The sequence below is a fragment of the Oryzias melastigma genome, linkage group LG14, assembly GCF_002922805.2.
Source record: "Oryzias melastigma strain HK-1 linkage group LG14, ASM292280v2, whole genome shotgun sequence".
Taxonomy (NCBI): domain Eukaryota; kingdom Metazoa; phylum Chordata; class Actinopteri; order Beloniformes; family Adrianichthyidae; genus Oryzias; species Oryzias melastigma.
In genome coordinates this window covers 13,936,035-13,955,840 of record NC_050525.1, presented here as the reverse complement: position 1 = coordinate 13,955,840, position 19,806 = coordinate 13,936,035, and the positions used below count along the sequence as shown (strand labels likewise).

General features: G+C 38.3%; 2 protein-coding genes across 2 annotated transcripts in view; one reads left to right on the top strand and one right to left on the bottom strand.

Moving 5' to 3' along the window:
• Positions 1 to 5,329, bottom strand: part of LOC112142823 (GDNF family receptor alpha-4) — a 31,429-nt gene extending 26,100 nt beyond the window's left edge. Inside the window, exon 1 of the mRNA XM_024266408.2 lies at positions 4,868 to 5,329. Within this exon, the coding sequence (XP_024122176.1) occupies positions 4,868 to 4,922 (55 nt within the window). The 5' untranslated portion in view covers positions 4,923 to 5,329. The remainder of the gene's footprint in view (positions 1 to 4,867) is intronic.
• Positions 5,330 to 8,780: 3,451 nt separating this feature from the next.
• si:dkey-251i10.1 (uncharacterized protein LOC100038774 homolog) lies at positions 8,781 to 11,220 on the top strand. Its single transcript, XM_024264752.2, has 4 exons — positions 8,781 to 9,222; positions 9,999 to 10,485; positions 10,562 to 10,702; positions 10,780 to 11,220. Exons 1-4 carry the CDS (start codon positions 9,112 to 9,114, stop codon positions 10,935 to 10,937), a joined length of 897 nt encoding a protein of 298 aa, XP_024120520.1. The 5' UTR covers positions 8,781 to 9,111; the 3' UTR covers positions 10,938 to 11,220.
• Positions 11,221 to 19,806: the final 8,586 nt, after the last annotated feature.

The window sequence follows — 19,806 nt, the reverse complement described above, 5'->3', positions numbered from 1 at the left end:
AAGTGTTTTAATCTAAAAATCACTGCTTCCAGCTCAGTGGTGGTTGTGGTTCATTTATCTTTGAGGGCATGTGATGATTTTAACATGCATAACCATGAAATGGCTTTGAATACAAGAGCAGTTTTTTAGTCTTCAGTTTAGTTCAGGTGGATATGAATCTTGAGCTTTAATCAATACACTCTAAATGCTGTGGTTAAGTTATTCTTTGTTTGCAAGCCTCTTCCAGGGCATTTACACCACTCTTTAAAAGGCAGAATGTTGTAGGACTACGGTCGGCCGCTCGCAATAGCAACTTTAGACATGGTTACACATCTTTTTGAGCTTTATCAAGACCCCTTCACGGACATTTATAGACTGGAGCAGATGGACGAGCTGAAGTCACACAGGAGTTCCACACAAATACGTGAAAACTGGCCCTCACCTCACATTTCTCCTCCTCAGTGGGAGCCTGACAGTCACTGCTTCTAGTTGCAGTTGTTCCATATGGTGACTCTGCAGGAGAAAGCGTTCCTGACAGAAGACGCACGTTCAAACCCTTTCAAAACGTTCAGCACATTTTCTTCTCCTATGTGCACTTTCATTTTTTGACTTAACAGCGGTTGTGCATCCCTGTCTCAACACTGTAATGTCTGACAAAATCACTTTTTAAGTGACTTCAATTTTCCTTTTTTTAACCCCAATCCAGGTAATTAGGTTGTCTGCCATTTATATAAGCTGTCGCTTGAAATCTAGTAAATAGGGATTTGCTAACAAACCCAAGACTTGAATTGAAATTTACTTTAAAAAAAACCCCCTGCTATTTCCATTCATAAATTTGTCATAAAGAAGGACCTTTTAACACTTTTCTGTTTGATTTTTCATTTTACCAATAAATGTTCATCTTTGTTCCGTTCAGTTGTGTAGAAAACAAATTTAATCAAAAATGACTGTTTTTTGATTAAAATTTTAATAAAATGATAATAAATCAAACCATGTCGGATGTCATAATGATCTCATGAATCTAAATGATCTGATCAAGTATTTTGGCAGCGACCCTCTCTCCAACTGGTGAACCATCAAGCTGTTAATTTAGCACCATCTCACCAAAACATGAAACAACTAAACTGATTCAAACACCATTAAGAAATGTGTTTTTAGTTGTTCGTCCAACACTAAGAGATGTAAGCAATTTATTGAAACATTTAAATCCAAGAGTTTTGACTCAAAGAATCATAAGACAAGCAATATAGGCATTCAATTTGTCAAACTTTTATAAAATTCTGTGTTGAGAAATGGATCAAAATTATCTCTAATCTTGTCAATAAAGTTTTTATTATCAAAACTTTTTCCTTTGTGAAAACACACATTTTTGCTGGTATAAATGTTGACCTGCAAAAGAAATACATTTTATTCCAGACGTACACAATAAAAAAAAAAAAGAAAAAAAAAAACAGAATCCAAACATATTTAAACAAATGTTGTTACACATACATATCAAGCAAATCAGCTTTAATTGGTTCTCAGGTGGTTTTTGGCCGAGATTTTTACCCCTTCCTGATACAACCCTGCGTTTTATCTAAGCTGGGGGCCAACACAGGAATACACACTGGTTTAAGCTCATCACTTAAACAGTTTATGCATTATTAAGGTTTACATTTTTAGGACTACACAACTCATTTATTACGCACTAAGATGACTTCTATCTCTGTCGTTTTTTGTCATTTTAATAGCCTTTTCACTATTCCTCCCAGACACTCATTCTAACTCTTGTTGACCCCTCCTCTTTCTGTTAGCACAATAAAAGCCAATCAATTACCAGTGCACGGTCACAGGGTTGCTGGAGCCTACCCAAGTACCTGGAGGGTACCTCCCACTGACTGTTAATGAGAACTGGATTTGATGAGTGTGACGTCACTCATAGAAAATGACTTACGTCTGGCTCCAACAAAATGAAGCCAAATTGTTCATGCTATAGGTGTCGCCATGTTGGAGCCAGAGGCCATCGGTAAGCAGGGATTGGTCCAAGTCGGTCTGAGTCAACATTTCTGGGGCAACAATTCTAACCCTACCACTTGAAAGTGGGATTAAAAAGTTTCAAACGTTGAGACCACGTGTTTTATTCAGGCGTCTGGTTGGACAGTTTATGACTCTTGTGATAAAAAAAAAAAAAAATAAAACAAAAAAATAGGATTAGCAGAAGCATGTTTTTTTAAAAAAAGGTAACAGAGTAAGCATGGAGTCTATGAGATTTTGGCTTCTTGGAGACAGCGGGTACTTCCTGTTTGGAGCACCAGGGGGGAGGAGTCACAAATACAGTCAATGGTACACCCTGGACACTCCATCACAGGGCAAAAAGCTCAAGTACTTGGTATTATTGTACTTTTATCCAAAAAAATGTTTAAAATTGAGCTCATCCTTAAACTTTTTATTCTAAAACAGCTGCACACTCTCTGAAAGAACGCATTATAAAAAAATGTAAATGAATGTTTTGAACAAGCATAAACAAGGTATCGTTAGTGAGCCTGGTTTGACAGAAAGTGGTGTTTTCAAAATTTTTAAAAAATGTATATAGCAATACACCCCCACAAAAAAAGGCGATTGTAGCTCCCATCTTTTTGAACAAACGTTGTGCATCCTCAAAAAGCGGAAGAAAAATAACTCAAAGTTTTACAGATTTAAATAGCAGTGGCGACTCCTAAAGAAGTGGGTGCAGAAATCTTCCTTTCATGTTCTGACAGAGTGCACCTCGTCCATGGCTAATGTCTCACCTAATGAGGTGTGCCACTCACTTCACACAGGACCCTCCTCCACAGCACTCCAGGCTCAACGCATCAGCCGCTCAGGGTGTCTGGAGCGGGAGGGAAGATTCTCAGGCTTCTACCTACTGCTGCTGCTGCTGCTGCTTGAGTGGGGTCCGAAATCTTATCGTGCCAAACAATTTCTTGGCTGCACACAAACACTGGCAGCTTCCATCGGTCTGGACATTTTTTTGTTTTTTTGTTTTTTTTTGTTTGAAGAACTCCATGCAGCAATGCAGACGGAACGAAGTCGCTGCAGTGACTGATAAGTGACACAAATTAGCGTTGAAGAAACTCGTTTTAATGAGCTTGACAGAGAGTAATCAGGTATCATGCTGATGCACGTTGGAGTTATACTTGATTGGAGGATTCTAATTAAAATTATTAGTTCTCGGTGATGACTCTGAAAAAGCTTTTTTGTTCCTTTTTTCAAACATAGTATTTGCTGCCAATGGATTAAACAAAAAATAAGCACGTGAGAGGAAAACAAAGACTTGTGGGTAAAATAATAGAGCAGATCGTGACAGATAGTGAGGAAAATTAGTCCGAGAAACTTTGTCATCCCATTGAGGACCTGTGTAACTTAACACAGGCTCTAAATGAGCTATAATAAATCTATGACAACCGTTGTTACGGCTCAATCAAGTCCAATTAATGAGGTACCAAAATAGCAACACTCAATTAGCAGTTGTATTCTGCAGTGGGACTTCTGAGTTAATCCACAGAGGTCTTTCTGCCATGAGTCCAAGTCAGGTAGGTGTCATTTAATAACAATAGTTCTTTATTTTTTAATTTAAAAATCATTTGTGTCTCACATTGTTTGTTTACACTTTTTTGTGTTCTACTTCACAACACTTTTAAGAAAAATATGAGTGAATTTAATAGAGGAAGTCCGGCAGTAGATGTTGAGCTTTTAACAAATGTTGCCCTCAGACATGCTGGGATTCTAGAAGATTTGCACCGCCATTGTTGAGGTCACAGAGCAGAACAACGTCAGAGACATTAAAAGTAAAAAATAACATTGCTTGAAATGGAGGGCATGCCTATTTATAGATTAGCCACAGCAAGACAGAGTGTCATCATACCAACACTTAACAGTCTAGAAAACTGTCTGCAGCTCTCTGACAGATTCCTCTACGACCAGATAATAATAATTCAGCACAGACATTTTAAGTTATCTTTTTTAAAGATTTTTTTTATTATTTTGCAGTCAGGTGTAAAGGCAGAACTAACGACAGAATGTCCCATTTACATGAGTAATGATTCAGAACTCAATTAATTAGCACTTTGAGGGGGAAAAAAAAGTTATTTTTTTTTGGAGTGATTCCACCTGAGTGCCTGGCAGGTAGCTTTGACACACTAAGTGGTGCGCCAGGTGCTTAAATTTTCACAAGAAAGCATTTATCACATTTGTGATACAAATCTCCAATAAACAGTTCCAACTGGCAGCATCTGAGCTTCCTTGGACTCAGCCGAGCCGGTGCTGCATGCCGCACACTAGCTGCTACTGTACCATGTGAAGACCACTTAGTGAACTTGGGCACAGATCAGCCAGCAGCCACGACACTTAGCAGGAGCTCACTGATCTGGTGAATGATGTAACTGGCTATCAATAACCACAGAGCTCTCCACCTCATCTTTGCCCCCCTTCCCCGTTACTGACTTCAATCACAATTCAGTGCGTGCGAAAGTGAAGGAATCCAAATTTGTCCACTGAAGTGTCAACTATCTCAGTTTTTCCCCCCGTCCATCTGATCATCAAAGATTCCTGAAGCTCTCACACTCTCAGACCCCTCATGTTAGAAGTTGTCAGCAGGAGATTTTAAACCTTTTAGTTGATTAACTGCTGATGTACATTTGAAGGGAAAGAGAAATCTCAGTATGATGTCATTCATTTCTAAAATATAAGATTGAATTTTAAGTTCGATTTTCATCTCATGCTTTCCTCCACATTCATTTTTATTTTAGAAAACTAAAATCTATTTGCAACTTTTAGAAATTGATTAATCAGAATTCTAAACAATATTCCTGGTTAAGTTTGGGGAAATAAACGATTATGGAGTTTATCAGGATGGAAAAAAGCGTCCTACCTGGAGAGAAGACACTGAGCAGAACTCCAATGATCAGCATTCTGTCGGGATACATTGGAGAGTTTAGATTTGATGGGGAACTCGCACCCAGCTCGCTGCTCCTCAGTGACCCGTCTCCTGCTTCATCCAGTCTCCTCCTGCTCCTCTTCCTCCTTCTCCTCCTCCGCTGCTGCTGCTGCTGCTGCTGCTGCTGCGCGCACCGAGACAGTTCAGGACCGTCTATGGAAAGTTGACAGAACTAAACCGGAGCGATCCAAGTTCTCGCGATTTTTGTTGTCCCATTGATGTTGTTTCTAATAGCTGTCCTTATTTATTATTTATTTTAATGTTAAAAACATCTAAATTTAAGTCATTTAACGTAAAGGATCATCAATCTTCCCGCGAACAGCCAGACGCGTAGACTCCAAAGAGTGAGTGCGCCACTTTGCGCGTGTGCCGCAGCTCCACAGTTGTCCAGCCAGAAGCGAGGTCCAAGACTCTGCTGCACACTTAATGATTGGCCCCTGGATACTGTGAGAGTGTCCACGTGATGCTGAAATGTTCCCCCCGTGAGAGCAGCTGGCTTGTAGTCCCGGATGCAGACACTAGTTGGATCAGTGGATCAGTCTGATGGATCACAGGAGCTGCGGAACGCAAACAAACCTCCATGGTTTGCATCTATTAGAATTCTCTGAATTGGATATCATTGCGTTTTTCAAAGACTTAGAATGTGTTTTGTTGTTTAATTTATCCTTAAAGTCCCTTTGGATGCAGATTTTTAACTTAAACAGGAGAATTTATTCGTTTTTACGCACGTGCTTTTTAATACCCCAATGGTTTATTATCATTTAATCTCTGCTCAGTTAGTTCCACATCTGTGCATTCCTCAAAAAATAAATTAAAATAGTTAAACCCTTATTTGTAAAACTAGTAAATCGTTAATCCAAAAGGGAATTTGTTGAAATCGTATTCTTCAAGTGAAGTTCTTCCTTCTCTTTTGTTCATCGTTGCGTAAACAAAATAAAAACACACTATTAACATTTCTTTGAGGCTTTCTTTAAAGTTTTCACTCATAAGTCTGCTTGAACGTTCAGAAAAATCACACATTTTACTGATAATTTCACTCATGAGAAGTGATTTAAACTCCAACTTCCTTCCTTTCCACTGAAGCAGCTTCACAAAGTAAAGGCAATTGATCTTCCATCCCCGCTAATTAATAGATAGCAGGATTAGTAGATGAATGCACTCTCCCTGTTTGACTGCACACACCAGCAGCAGTGAGAAAAATGACAGGGACTGTCATTACAATGAAGAAAATAAAGAAAGGCACTTAATGAGGCGCTGCAGGGGACTTGTCACTCAAAGTCTGACTAAAACTCTCCTTTTCCACTTACCTTTTAACCTCAGATTAAGTGTTGCAGAGTGTGACCACATATATTACAACTTCCTACTTTTTTTTTCTCCCAGAGTGACTTTGGTTAAGTTTTAATTCAGTGCATCTCTCCTCCAGATTCACAGGTTGATTGATCTCACGCAGGATTTCCTCCTTTTGTGTCACCACGTCTCAACAGCTCCCCCATGTGGCCAACATGGCACACTTCTCCAAGAGATCAAAAGCAAAAACTCCAGACATGACTCCAGAACCACATGCAGCCATCATGTGGTTCTGGAGCCTGGACTCCTGATATAAACTGTTCACTGCAGACTTTCAGCTTAAAAAAATGTGTTAAAAAAATTGAATAAATAATGGCTTGGTAGTTTTGCTTAATTTGTTGTAGTCAATCAATTTGTATCAATATATCTATTATCTTCTGCAACACAGCAGTGTTTAGTTACTATTCAGAGACAAATTTCTTAAAATATAAGATTACATTTACATGTAAAGATGATTGTATTTAATTCAATTCTACACCAAAGCTGGTTATACCTGATAGAAGATGAAAAAAGGTGATGGCAAACAAAATCAAAAAGATAGAAATCAGACCTCTTTTTTTAATCTGCTGCAGTTGGAGGATCTTCTTTGAAACTAGATGTATTTTATTTTGAAAGGAAGTCTCAACAGTAAAGTAGGTTAATATATATATATATATATAATTCAATTTTTGTAAATATATACTAATTTTGTATCAAATACACAATTCAATTCCAGCTCCACTCAAAGATATATATTACTATATTAAAAGACCTATTAATTTGTAATATTTAAAAAATATTTCATGTCTTTTTATCCTCAGAACACTTTAATCTTAGGAAAATTTTGTCTCTGCAACATCCTAATTTCTCTTTTTTACTTATTATAAATTAATTTAAATACTCTTTAGAGATTAATTACGTATTTTTTCTTTTCTATTATTCTGTTTTCATTCATTACTTTATTGACGCCTGTGAACACCCTCTAACCCAACCCCGTCTCTACAAACACAAAAACACACATAGAGCCCGCCTATTTGTCAAGTATTTCTGTCTTTATTTTAATGCCCCCTTTTGCTGTAGAATCTGGAACCTTCTTTGTCATTCTGTCAACCAAAACAAATCTGTGTACAAAAAAAGGAATGGACAATGACTTTTGGCTGAGTTGCTGAAAACTTTTGTCTTTTGCCTTCCCCTAGTGGTCCAGTATGGTACAACACGGTGATTGAGTCTCCACTGGGTGAATGACTCCAATTAAAGCACTCCTGTTGCACTTGTTCCCATCACGTTCACAAGAACGTCTAAAAACAGCAGGTGTGCTCATCAGCTCAAGATGTCTATAGAGCAGGTGTTCACCAAAACATGCTGTTCATGAACATAAGGGATTCGGAATGAAACAGCTGGCGTTGAACGGTGGCCTGGTTTGCCATGAAAATAATCAAATGATATCTTTCACTGGAGAAAATACCCATTGCAGTGTTTTGAATCAATTCAGGTAAGAGCGCAGTCCATAACTTCAGTCATCATAGAACTGGCCTCTGTTGTGTTATTTAATCATCCCTGAAAGTTAATTAATATAGTTAATTTCTTTGCAGAGATTACATTAAAAAACAAAACAAAACAAAAAACAAACAAAAAAAAAACATAGGGGAGTATTTTCTCACTTATTAAATAAATTGTTAAAATATTTTGATGAAAATACCAGAAAACAAAGATACATTCCAGGATTTCAAAATGATGAGTACATCATTCCTTCACACTATGCCCAAATTTAAAAAAATAACTCAAGCTGGGTTGTTTATAACTCCAAAGTCAAACAGAAAGTCATTTTTTCCAGGAAAAAAACAAACAAAACATAAATATAAATATACAGTAGGTTGAAACAAAAGCCACTATAACCCCTAAAAGTGTGTTGCTCCAAGAAATTGAGGGAAAAAAAACAAATGTTTGAAGGGTGTGGCTGACAAACACTCCTTAATTTGAATGTTTTACACATTTGAAATGTTAAATAATTCGGTCAAATTAAAATATAATTTCCACAGTGTTACAGGGGGGAAAAAAGCACAATATTTTCATCAGCCTACATGTTTGTTTGTTTTTTACTCATTAAGCCTAATCCCTACTTCCAAAACATTGTGATTCTACGGACCCATAACTATGCAGATGATTGTATGATTTTTTTGCATGATACAAAAATTATAACTTACCATACCAGGAGACAATAAATATTTTTTTCATACAGGTGGAACCCGTCTGGCACTTGGATCTCTTGGAACCATCCCTTAAAATATTAAAGTCACTGCTGAGACTGTGTGCCTCTAGTGGATTATAAATGGATTATACAGAATCTGTTATTATATATCGAGTGTGTGTTATTATATAGAATGTTTATTTATGTATTTGAGATAATAATTATATTTGATCTAATTTTGCTTATTATTTTCAAACGATATTTACATTTGTGTTTTCTTTCCCTAGACCTACAAACAACGTGCGCAACTGAACACGCGTGACTTTCGACCGGAAGTGCACACTGGTTCATTTAATTCCGTGGAAATGAAAAGGGAACACTACTTTCACGTGTCTTCAGGATTTGCCCAGGGAATATAAAATTACGCAAATTGACGGATTACAATCCACGCATTTTATTGGCAGAGAAACGGATGGCGTAGAAGGATTGGCCAATACTATAATTTTCAAGTTCCCGTAAAGTATCGCGATTCAATTCGTGAAATAAATCCCTAACGCGGCTTCACAATCGGCCATTTCGTCTGCACAGGCCATCAGCCGAACAAGGCAGCTGGGTAACATCGTCGTAACTGGTAACCTGAAAGACAAATCAAGAACATCGCAACATGAGTGAACAAGCTATCTCATTCGCAAAGGACTTCTTGGCCGGCGGTATCTCCGCCGCCATTTCCAAAACAGCCGTCGCCCCAATCGAAAGAGTGAAGCTTCTCCTTCAGGTAAAAACTTTCCGGAAGGCTCGCCTCGTTAGCCGGCTAGCTTGCATAATTTTCCAGTAAATGTCTCGCAAGCGTCACTTCCTAGCCTCCTGGCTCACCCGAAGCCTCGGGGGTTTTAGTCTGACACTGTGTTTGAGTTGAAACGCTGAGGCCGTTCTGAGGTGTGGGGTTATGAGCTTGAGGTCATTGAAAGAGGGGAAATGACCTACAACGAGCCGGGCTGCTAGCGTTAGCCTGACGCGTTAACCTTAGCCGGCGTAGCTAACAAAGGACAAACGCTCGTAGTGAGAGTGGTACATTATGTTCTTTTCAGTGACTTTGGGCCTAGTTCTATTCAATATGTATTTATTTGAGTTGTAGTTTTATCAGAACAGTAGGTCAGATATATTAGACCTTTGACGGATGACTAAATCGTTATGGCGGCTCTTGGGGAATGCATTTGACGTTAGCGACGCAGAAGTACCCGGGCCCGGCACGGTGATTCATACCGGGTCACAGTTTTTTTACACCCTTTCACTTTCATTTTAAACGATGACATTAATGCAAAATGAAGCTTTTAACGGTGTTTTTCCACAAACTTTAATGTTAGCAGAATTTAGTGTGTTTGCAACTGGTCAATATTTAGATCAATATTCCTGATTGATTGCCGGTAAATCCTTGTTTCTGAGAAATATCCACCTGACTTTTACAACTTTGACAAGGTCATCACAAGGTGTCCCTGATTGTCATGCGCCTCAACTTTATTGACTTCCTTTATTTTTCTTTCACTCTTTTAGGTCCAGCATGCCAGCAAGCAGATTACAGCAGACAAGCAGTATAAAGGGATCATGGACTGCGTTGTCCGTATCCCCAAGGAACAAGGATTCCTCTCCTTCTGGAGAGGTAACCTTGCCAATGTCATCAGATACTTCCCCACCCAGGCCCTCAACTTTGCTTTCAAGGACAAGTACAAGAAGATCTTCCTCGATGGGGTTGACAAGCGCACCCAGTTCTGGAGGTACTTTGCCGGAAACTTGGCGTCCGGTGGCGCTGCTGGAGCCACCTCCCTCTGCTTCGTTTACCCCCTCGACTTCGCCCGTACCCGTCTGGCAGCTGATGTGGGAAAGGCAGGACAAGAAAGAGAGTTCAAGGGGCTGGGCGACTGCCTGGTGAAGATCTCCAAGTCTGATGGTCTCAAAGGCCTGTACCAGGGCTTCAATGTCTCTGTGCAGGGTATCATCATCTACAGGGCTGCATACTTCGGCATCTATGACACGGCAAAGGGTATGCGGTTGATATGTACTAAATCTTTGCGTTGTCTAAGAGTTAGTTGAAGCTGACACGTTTGTTTGGTTTACAGGTATGCTTCCAGACCCAAAGAACACCCACATATTGGTGAGCTGGATGATTGCACAGACTGTAACAGCGGTTGCCGGCCTGACTTCCTACCCCTTCGATACTGTTCGTAGACGCATGATGATGCAGTCTGGCCGCAAGGGAGGTGAGTATACGGTGCAGTCGGCACAACTTATAGATCTTCTCTTGCCTCTTTCTGATCTTAAATTTTTCGCTCTCCAGCTGACATCATGTACAGCGGAACCATCGACTGCTGGCGCAAGATTGCACGCGATGAGGGTGGCAAGGCTTTCTTCAAGGGAGCTTGGTCCAACGTGCTCAGAGGCATGGGCGGCGCCTTCGTGCTGGTGTTGTACGATGAGCTGAAGAAAGTCATCTAACTCTTCATGTTGTCACATCACTGTCCAATTTGGCTAAATGTATTAACTTTCCATTTCTATGGACTTTGCATTCTGCCTTATTTATGGGAACAAATTAGTGTCTCACCAGTTAGCTGTGGGCAATGGCTGTACCAGTTGTGCAACTTTATGATTTTAAGACGTTCCACGCCCTCTTTACCAATGTCATTCCTGATAAAGAAGTATGAATACCTCCTCCTGTTAATAAATAGGTTTGTATGGTCCCAACTTGAATAAATCTATTCTGGGGAACAAACTTAACCAATGATGTCGACTGTCTTCTCCACTGTCATAGCACGACATGAACCAAGCTGGATAATGAAATGCACGAAAAGGATTACACCTAGCTGCTATATTTACGCACGCTTATCTGGCTGAGCCTTCTTGGTTTCACCGTGGTCACTTCTAGGATTGTAGAAAGCACTCAAGTGTCCGTTCTTTCCTGACATTCCTGTAAGAGCACAAAATGATTTAAATGCTTCAATTAATGGCCCTGTTGAAATTTTGATAAGGTTGCTAGGAAACTATTCAAAGCTAATTTTGGCTGTTTTCATTTCAAATTAAATGACATTGAACTGCAGATAGACTGAAAGAATTAAATTTAAAAAAATTACTTCGATTTCTAAGATTCCTATAAGTATATGCAAAATGCACTGACTCTGCTTTGCACATATAGATGATCTAGTTGCATGAAAGTGAAAGGAAAGCTTGTACATTTGCTGACCGTGTAATATTAATTTGTCCTTGTAAACATAAAGTCCCATTACTGGGTGTGAACGGAGTTGCGTGTTGAAGTACTGGTTTTTTCATTAGTCACAGCTGAAACCAATGATGTTACCGGGCAGAAAAGGCTTCGGCTGGGTTGGGTTAGCAAAAACAAAAACATGGTATTGGTGCTTGAAGCTCTGCAAATAGTGAAGGCAGGTTTGAGATTCACAAGTACTGATCGCTGTTACCCTGACGTGGAAGTTTCAAAGTACAAGCTCTGATTTCATTTCCTGACAGTAGGGGGCGCTAGCTCCAAACAAATGTACATACTTAAGCTATTTTGCTCCCATAATCTTAAAAGAAAAGTAAAAATATATATTTTGCAACAAAAGAATAATTGTGTCAAGTCCCAGATGTTGAGTTTTCTGATAATCCCAAACAGATGTGCAATCTAATGACACATAACGTCCCCTTAATGGAAATGCTGCATTTATCACTTCATTCAGATTAAGAGGAACCTTCATTTTAATATGTCCTCACACCTTATTGTTTAAAGTAACACAACATCTCACAATGGAATGCAACCAACTTTGCCAAAACCGTTTTTGTCGTGTGCAAAAATAATCTGTTTATTGAAGTGCTGACAAAGCTGCTAATAAAGAGGACTTACAGCTTCATCCAACCAACTTTGTCTTAGTTATTTGCGGGCAAACTTGATCATACAGGTTACAATGGATACATTTTTTACTTTTTTATTTATATCATTTACAATTTTAATGCATGTACAGGCAGTTATAATTTTGTGGGATAAATTTAATCAATTTTAGGCGAGATAAAGGAAATAATTTCTCATTTGTACCATAGATAATATTAACAGTTATAGCAAAATGTGACTAATAAGTGTTTCCTGTTTACTTTTTTCTTATTTTTCATACCAAGATTTGACAGAAATTAGCTTCAGTATTTTTTTTTTATTTTTATAAAATATTATGATTTTAGTATCTTTTTTTCCAATTAGAAGACAAATTAATAGAAAAATTGACTTGTTTTGGTCTTCATAGTTAAATTTGAGGTCATCATCTTTTTGCATTATCATGCTTTTATTTTGAAACAATTTTCTATCTAAAATTACTATAAAGGTAAAAAAAAAAATACTAAAGCTACAACTGGTGTTGTGAGGCCCACAGGCGCTACCCGCTCCCGCCTTAACAGCTACCTTTTGACCCGCCCTCATTGGCTGAGCGGCTGCTACACCCCCCTCACCCACCCCCCTCTTCTCCTGCCACCCTGGTAACAGCTGCATGTGGCAAATTCATGAAGAAAAAAAGAGGCAGCTTTTCGGTTTGTTTTATCTCCATAGCAACCATTTTATTTTTTGGTCGCCTGGGAGTGACAAACAGCTCTATGTCGTTTTTAGAAGAATTGGTCGAAGTAAATTTTGGGCTTCTCATAGCAACAGAGGTTTTTTGATAACCACGCCCACATTTCTGATATGTTCCCAATTTATTTTAAACTGTTTTGTTCAGCTTGATCTGGGAATTCATGCAGTTCAATTTCACAATATTCTGGTTAAAAAAAAAAAAAAAAAGTCACTTTTGCAAGGTAGCCATGCAAACTTGAATACTAATTTTTTTTCCCCAAATAGCTTCCCATTGATGCTCAATAGATGGATAAACCCTTGAATTTGTAAATTAAATTTGTAGACGGTTCTGGACGTGATTTTTTCTTACTGGAAAATTCGAGATGGGGGAGGGGGCCTCTTCCCGAGGTCAAAGGTCAATGAAGCTTCAAGTATTTTTGTAGACTTAAAAGTGTGTAAAAATGATAAAGTTTACTTTTACAAATGTTTTCTTTTCATATGTTGTGAAGATGTGAGAAAATGACCAAATTTCACATTTTGCCACAAAATGGCCACCAAGTTGTAGTTTTGATCTTTCTTCTGCTGTGATGTCATAATTTTGGTTTCGTTCACTATGACAAAAAGTCATTTTCACCAGATACTAGGTGGGCAAATTGTGTTGAGTTTGTGGCGAGGGTGAAATTTTCGCTCAAATAGTGCTGTGAGACGTAATAAAACTGTACAGTAGATGCCAGCTTGATTCTGTTGAAATTGTGTTTTTAATCGGACTAAAATGATTGATTAGTGATTATCCCTTTTTACAATTTCATTATTATTTTGACAGTCTTAATTTGAGCTGCTTCGTAATGAGCTTTAGTGTACAATACGTTACCCAGTCAGAATAATATCCTCTATGTAAGCAGCTGAGTGACACATATTTGATGGTATCTGAGAAGGAAACATTGCCGACCTGTCAGCAGCTGCGCATCCTCGCAGCAGGACCTCACACCCACTCGTGTCTCCGTGTTGTTTGGCTGCGTCCGTCCCCTCCCACAGCACAAACACTCCAGTCTGCATGCCTGAATTGTCTTAAGGTGTGTAATGAAATGTGACTGGGCCGTTTATTAATCAGCTCGCAGCTTATCCGGGGTGTTTCCTGCCTCCTGCCCGCTGCATTCCGGGATGCGTTCCAACAGGACTTCCAACTGGATCTGGAGCCGAGAACAGGCTGCTGTTGTCTCCTCGTTTCATCTGCAGCGCCCTATTATTTTAGACATCGCCTATTGAGTTTTTCAAAGAAAAAAGCGACAAGACGTTCTGTGAAGTACAGGAAAGTACTAGTTTTTATTCCTTCATAATCAAACTTCACAAACAGCTTGAACTTGTACAATACCTCAGAGTGAAAATTACAAAAAAAGTGCTGGTAACATTTACAAAAATCATCCTTACTTAGCAACAATCAGTTTATTCTTCCACACTTTTTTTAGTCTTTTGTGTTAAGGCTTAATACTTTTTTATAAAGTATATGCAAGATAAGTCTTCACAGTTTTTCGAAAAAAGTCACAATATTATGTAACATAATGAAGCTTTTACGGCTATTTTCTTTATAATAACAAATACACATCACTGGTAAATATATATGAAATACAGGGCTTATTGTAAAATGGCAAGTAATGATACTGTTTGCTGAGATAAATTGATTCCACACACTGTTATAAGAAGTTTCGACATACCGTTGGTTGAACAGGAAAAGAAAAGCAGAAATATGTGGGAGATCGCCTCCAAACTTTGGCACATCCCATGGAAAACAATTTCACAAAAACAGGAGATTTGTCATTTTCAAATCATACATATGGAAGAATAACTAAACTGGCATAAAGTGAAAACATGCGGTGTAGTAAGGTGCTAAATCCGAGATATTACACTGCCAGCCTTCTGTTTTTTTTGTTGAATTTTTCACCCACATGGACTGACGTGAATAAGGTGCAATCGTAAGACTCATTTTGATTTGTCAGCCAAATATGTCATAAATACAAACTTTTTTTTTTTTTTTTTTTTAAATCGATTGGACCAAAAGTCTTGAGGCGACCTCGTGTGCACTCGCATGGATTCAGAAAACAAAGATCTCTTTCTGCAGTTGTTGAAATCAAACTGTGGCATGTGAAAGTCAAAGCTGTATCGATGGTTTGTTATCATTTGGAGATAAAGATATACATTTATATATATGAGTGTGTTTGTTTACTTTATTGAAAGAGTGAAGAAAACTGGATGTCTAAAAGAAACGGACATGAAAATGAAAAATGCAAAAAACCAAGCCAAGATATATTCACAAGATCCTCTAAGCTGCACTGGTTTACAGGTCAACAGATGAGAGCTCTAGCCTTTTTCACCAATTTTACCCTCATGCATACTGAACGGTTAAAGTGACGCAACAAGCTTGCTTAAATAGTCTACATCACAAAAGCAATTTGGTTTTTAGTGCAAACACAATTGGCTGGCTTCAGCTTCTCAATAATAACAAGCTCACCAAGGAGATTACAAGAAGGCACATACTTATGCTTCCTCTAACACGCCACATACTCGGACGAACCGCCACGCCTTTTTCGACAACACCAAGAAGCGGTGGAAAACAGGAAAGCCACTACATCCAGAGAGAGACGATGGAGCGATGCTCTGTGGGGGTTATTGGACATTTTGTTTTTACACTTGTGACGCCGAGGCCGGTAGCGGTTGTCAAGTGTGACCTCGCTGAACAGAAAGGATGGTGCGTTTTTGGTGCTCGCAGAAGAAGCCAATGATGATGTGTTTACACATGCATGTTTTTGGGTTTAAAAAAATTATTCAATTTAAAGCCTTTTTTTTGTAACAGGGATAAAAATTAAAATGTTTGAAGGCTGGTTTTTTTACTTGTGTGACGGCGAAGTTGCTTGGTGGTTTCCTTGGAACATGCTGCGCGATGGAGACGTCTAACACGGACTTGTGAACGATTCCTCACCTTTGACGTTTTTCGGATTTGTCAGAAGCAATCACAGGAGGAAACAACAGTTTTTAATGCCCCTCTTGTCTGGACACGGGGTCAAGAAAAGAAAAAAATACCAACAACCCTGCTACGAACGGACGTGTACTGAAAAAGGCAACTGATTCTGTACCTTGGAATACAAAAATTGTCAGATGTCACCATTTTTTAATCAGCGTTTTCCCAATACGGAGACTGTGACAATCCTGCCAGACTAAGGTTCAGAAATGTGTTGAGTTAATTATATTGCTTTTGATAGAAGAAGACCAAAATCAGTCTAGTGCAAATCTCTTTTCTGGTTTGAGAAGTGGTGTTTTGGTGTGATGAGATGTTCTACCAAGGCCATACCAGATGACAGAGGGAGGGGGGGGACTGGTAATCTGGCGAGTGGCGTCCCTTTTCATGGTTTTTTCCTGCTTAAATATAAATCCCACCATCACCAGTCTCTGCCATGCAACATTTTTGGAAGGAAAAGTAAAAGCACTAAAAGTGTTTTGCATCAGGTTGAACTAATCCCACAATCAAAAGCGACAAAAAAAAAAAAAAAAAAAAACCCTTTTCCATCCAGATGAGTCCTACTTTGAGGATGGCAGCATCTGGATGTCATTCTCCCTGGTGCAGCTGGGAGGACGCCATCGTCTGTGCTAACAGGTGTCATCTGTGCAGTTACGTCTGTAAATTACATCTCTCAACTTAGAAATGTTGGAAAACTTTCCCCGGTCCAGTGTTTGACAAATCATACTTAAAAAAAAAGAAAAAAAAAAAACGTCCTTGCACACAGAAAAAAAAAAAAAAATACAATTTTATCCCCTATTTTAAAACAGCAGTCAGTACATTTAAAACAAGCTTGTTTCAGAACAACAACAACAATAACAACAACAATAATAATAATAATAAAATACAAACCAACTTGGAGCATAAATTATCAAAAACAAACACATTACTGCAGCATATATTTCAGGGTTGCTTAGTTGTGATGTTAACAACCTTTAACCACAACAGCTCCACTTCTGCCCAGTTCAGAATCAATCCAACAACTAATTTGGAGGGAAATAACCAAACAAACAAACAGAAATAAATCCTATCACACTAATATAAAAGGGGTGGAAGAAGAAAAGAAAAAAAGCCAAACAAAATATACACACGTTCATAAGCAGAGCTCAACTCAAGTGCATGTTTATAGAAGCATCTACATACATATGGCTGCAAAAAAGCCAGAAAAATGTAAAAAAAATGTCATAATAAAGCCAGAAAAAAGCTTTCCTTTTTGATTATTCTGGTTTTTCAATGCTAATAGCTTAGGAACAAACATGGCCCGAATTATAGGAAGCTCCTAATTTTGAAACAACGGGAGGAGAAGTTTACAGCAACAGGTTAACCAAAAATTATTCACCTTTTATTTCTTTAAATATATTTGCTTTAATTTTTTCATTCAGGCTATGTCCGAATTCACGATTTCACAATGTAAAAATCGAATAAATACGAACATTTTACAAACTATTTATGAATCCACTTTTTTCTGATGAAGGTTCATAAAAATACGACATTTTTTCACCAAAATTGTTCAAACGCAATGCATTATGGCCTATATTTGCCAATCTAGCGAGCATCAATGCAAACTGTTTTTTCTTTGCAAAGACTTCTGGGAAATTTCTAGGACACTCCATTTTGGAATTGGAGATCCGGACAGCACTACAAAATGGCGAACTTACTAAATAGTGCACAAAGTAGTGAATTATTGGACATAGCCTGTCTTGCTAATTAAAGCAATTAAGAATAAAGTAATAACGGTGATGGTCCATTTTACATTTTGGTTTATTGATGTAGTTCCATCCTGTTGCGGCTGCTTCTTCTGATGCATTTTAGATTTTTTTTACTTACATTTTTGAAGCTGAAAAAATGTGAAGTTGTCAATTTTTTTGGCTTAAATAAAGAATATGTGCAAACTTAACATCTTGGTCCATCTCAAGTATAAAAAGGCTGAAAGTCCTCTAGTTTAAGTCACGACATCAGATTAGTATTTTCAGAGACAGCCTTTTTTTGATCGACAGTGCCAAAATTTGGAGGAAAATACTAAAGCTAAAAAAAGAAAAAAGAGAAAGAAATTGATTTAAGGAGAAAATATAAACAATGATTTGTCAAAATGTGTGTGTGGAAAATATACCATTGATTACCAAGTATTATTATTTCTTTTCTTTCTAGGAAATAATGCAACATTTACAATCTTAAAGATGTTTTAACGCGCCAACGTTGACATCACAGCTACCGTGTCCCACTCTTTTCTAGTGTTTTGTTGCATTTTTTTTTATTTAAAAAAAGAAAAAAAATCTATTTTGGTCTAAATGAGCACAAACTATAAACAGTTGAGACGAAACACGTTTTTTTTTGTTTTTTTTCCACAAGCACTCCGCGGAGAGAAGGAAAACAGAACTGCAGCAATCAAGTCTGATCGCATGAACCTCACACACATTTAAAAAGTTCTCTGAAAACTGAGATTATCCTAACCGGTCTTTGGTTTGTCAAAACAAACATTGTCTTGTACAGCTTATTTTGTGTATTTCCTAATGGTTGGCATGGCCTCTTGAAGGATGGTAGAGAGCTGCAGCCAGTGTGGCGGTGACAAAGGGCTCCTCTCTTTCAGAAGTCGAGTGACCGACCAGGTGAAGAACCAGTTCGCAAAGGAATCATGTGATCAAAGCTTAGGGTGTTTGAATAAAATAGAAATATTTTTGACATTTTGCAAATGTGGGAAATATTTTATTAAAAACAAAAAAAAATGGAAGCCATTTTGTAGTGAAGATGATTTTAGGTTAGTTGGGTGTGTAAAAAGACGGCCAGACTCGGAGCTGGAATGTGCCGGACTTAGACAGGAATGCATGTTTTTAGTTCCGCTGCTGCACACTTTAAAACGTAATTGTCTCATCAAGCTGAACTAAGCCAGACGGACTGCAGCCACGGAGGAGACAAAGAGGCTCAGTGTTTCAGCCTGAAACACTCTTCATCTCTAAAGCAAAAATAATGTCTGGTTTAAAAAACCAGAGCGGTCCCCTGCTGGAGAGAGCGGCTCGCTGCACGCTCCGGCTGCAGCCGTCCACCGTGATGACCGGACGGCGGCGTCTTTAGTCGGTTAGTTCAACCATTGCTTGATGAAAGTTAGTTTCTACAGTTTGAAATCAGCTACTATCATTTTGTGAATCTGGGCGTCGGTCAAATCTGATTGGGTGCTTCTTTTAGAGTGAAGCCACGCCTCCTTTATTCTTAACATTTACCATAAATGACAGTTAAGCCAGTATCAATCACTGCTGAGTATAAATCTGTGGAGGATTGAAAGATTCAAAGCGAACGCAGTCACTTGCTTTGGGTTTGCTGCATGATTTTGATTTTATTTATTTGTTTTTATTTTTATTTTATTAAAAAAACAGTACTTTTGCTTTTCTGTTTTTTTTTCTTTTTTGGTGTTTTTTTATTATTATTTTTTTGACTACTAACTTAACAATAGTGGTATAATTAAAAAGTGCACCCCTCCACGAAACTGGCAGAGCAACTAAGCTGGAGAAGGCAAGAGAGAAAACTGTGGTAATTAGTCCACAGGGGACAGAATAATAAGCCATCACAAAACCTTTCATCCTGCAGCCACCCATTCCCAAAATCTTCTTTATTTTATTTGACTTTATTTATTTTTTAACTCCACCATATTTGCCATTTCGTTTTCGTGTTGTTCATCCAACACTTAAAGACGGTGGTGGATTTGTTTATCTGCAGCCAAAACTTTCGCCTTGCAATTGGAG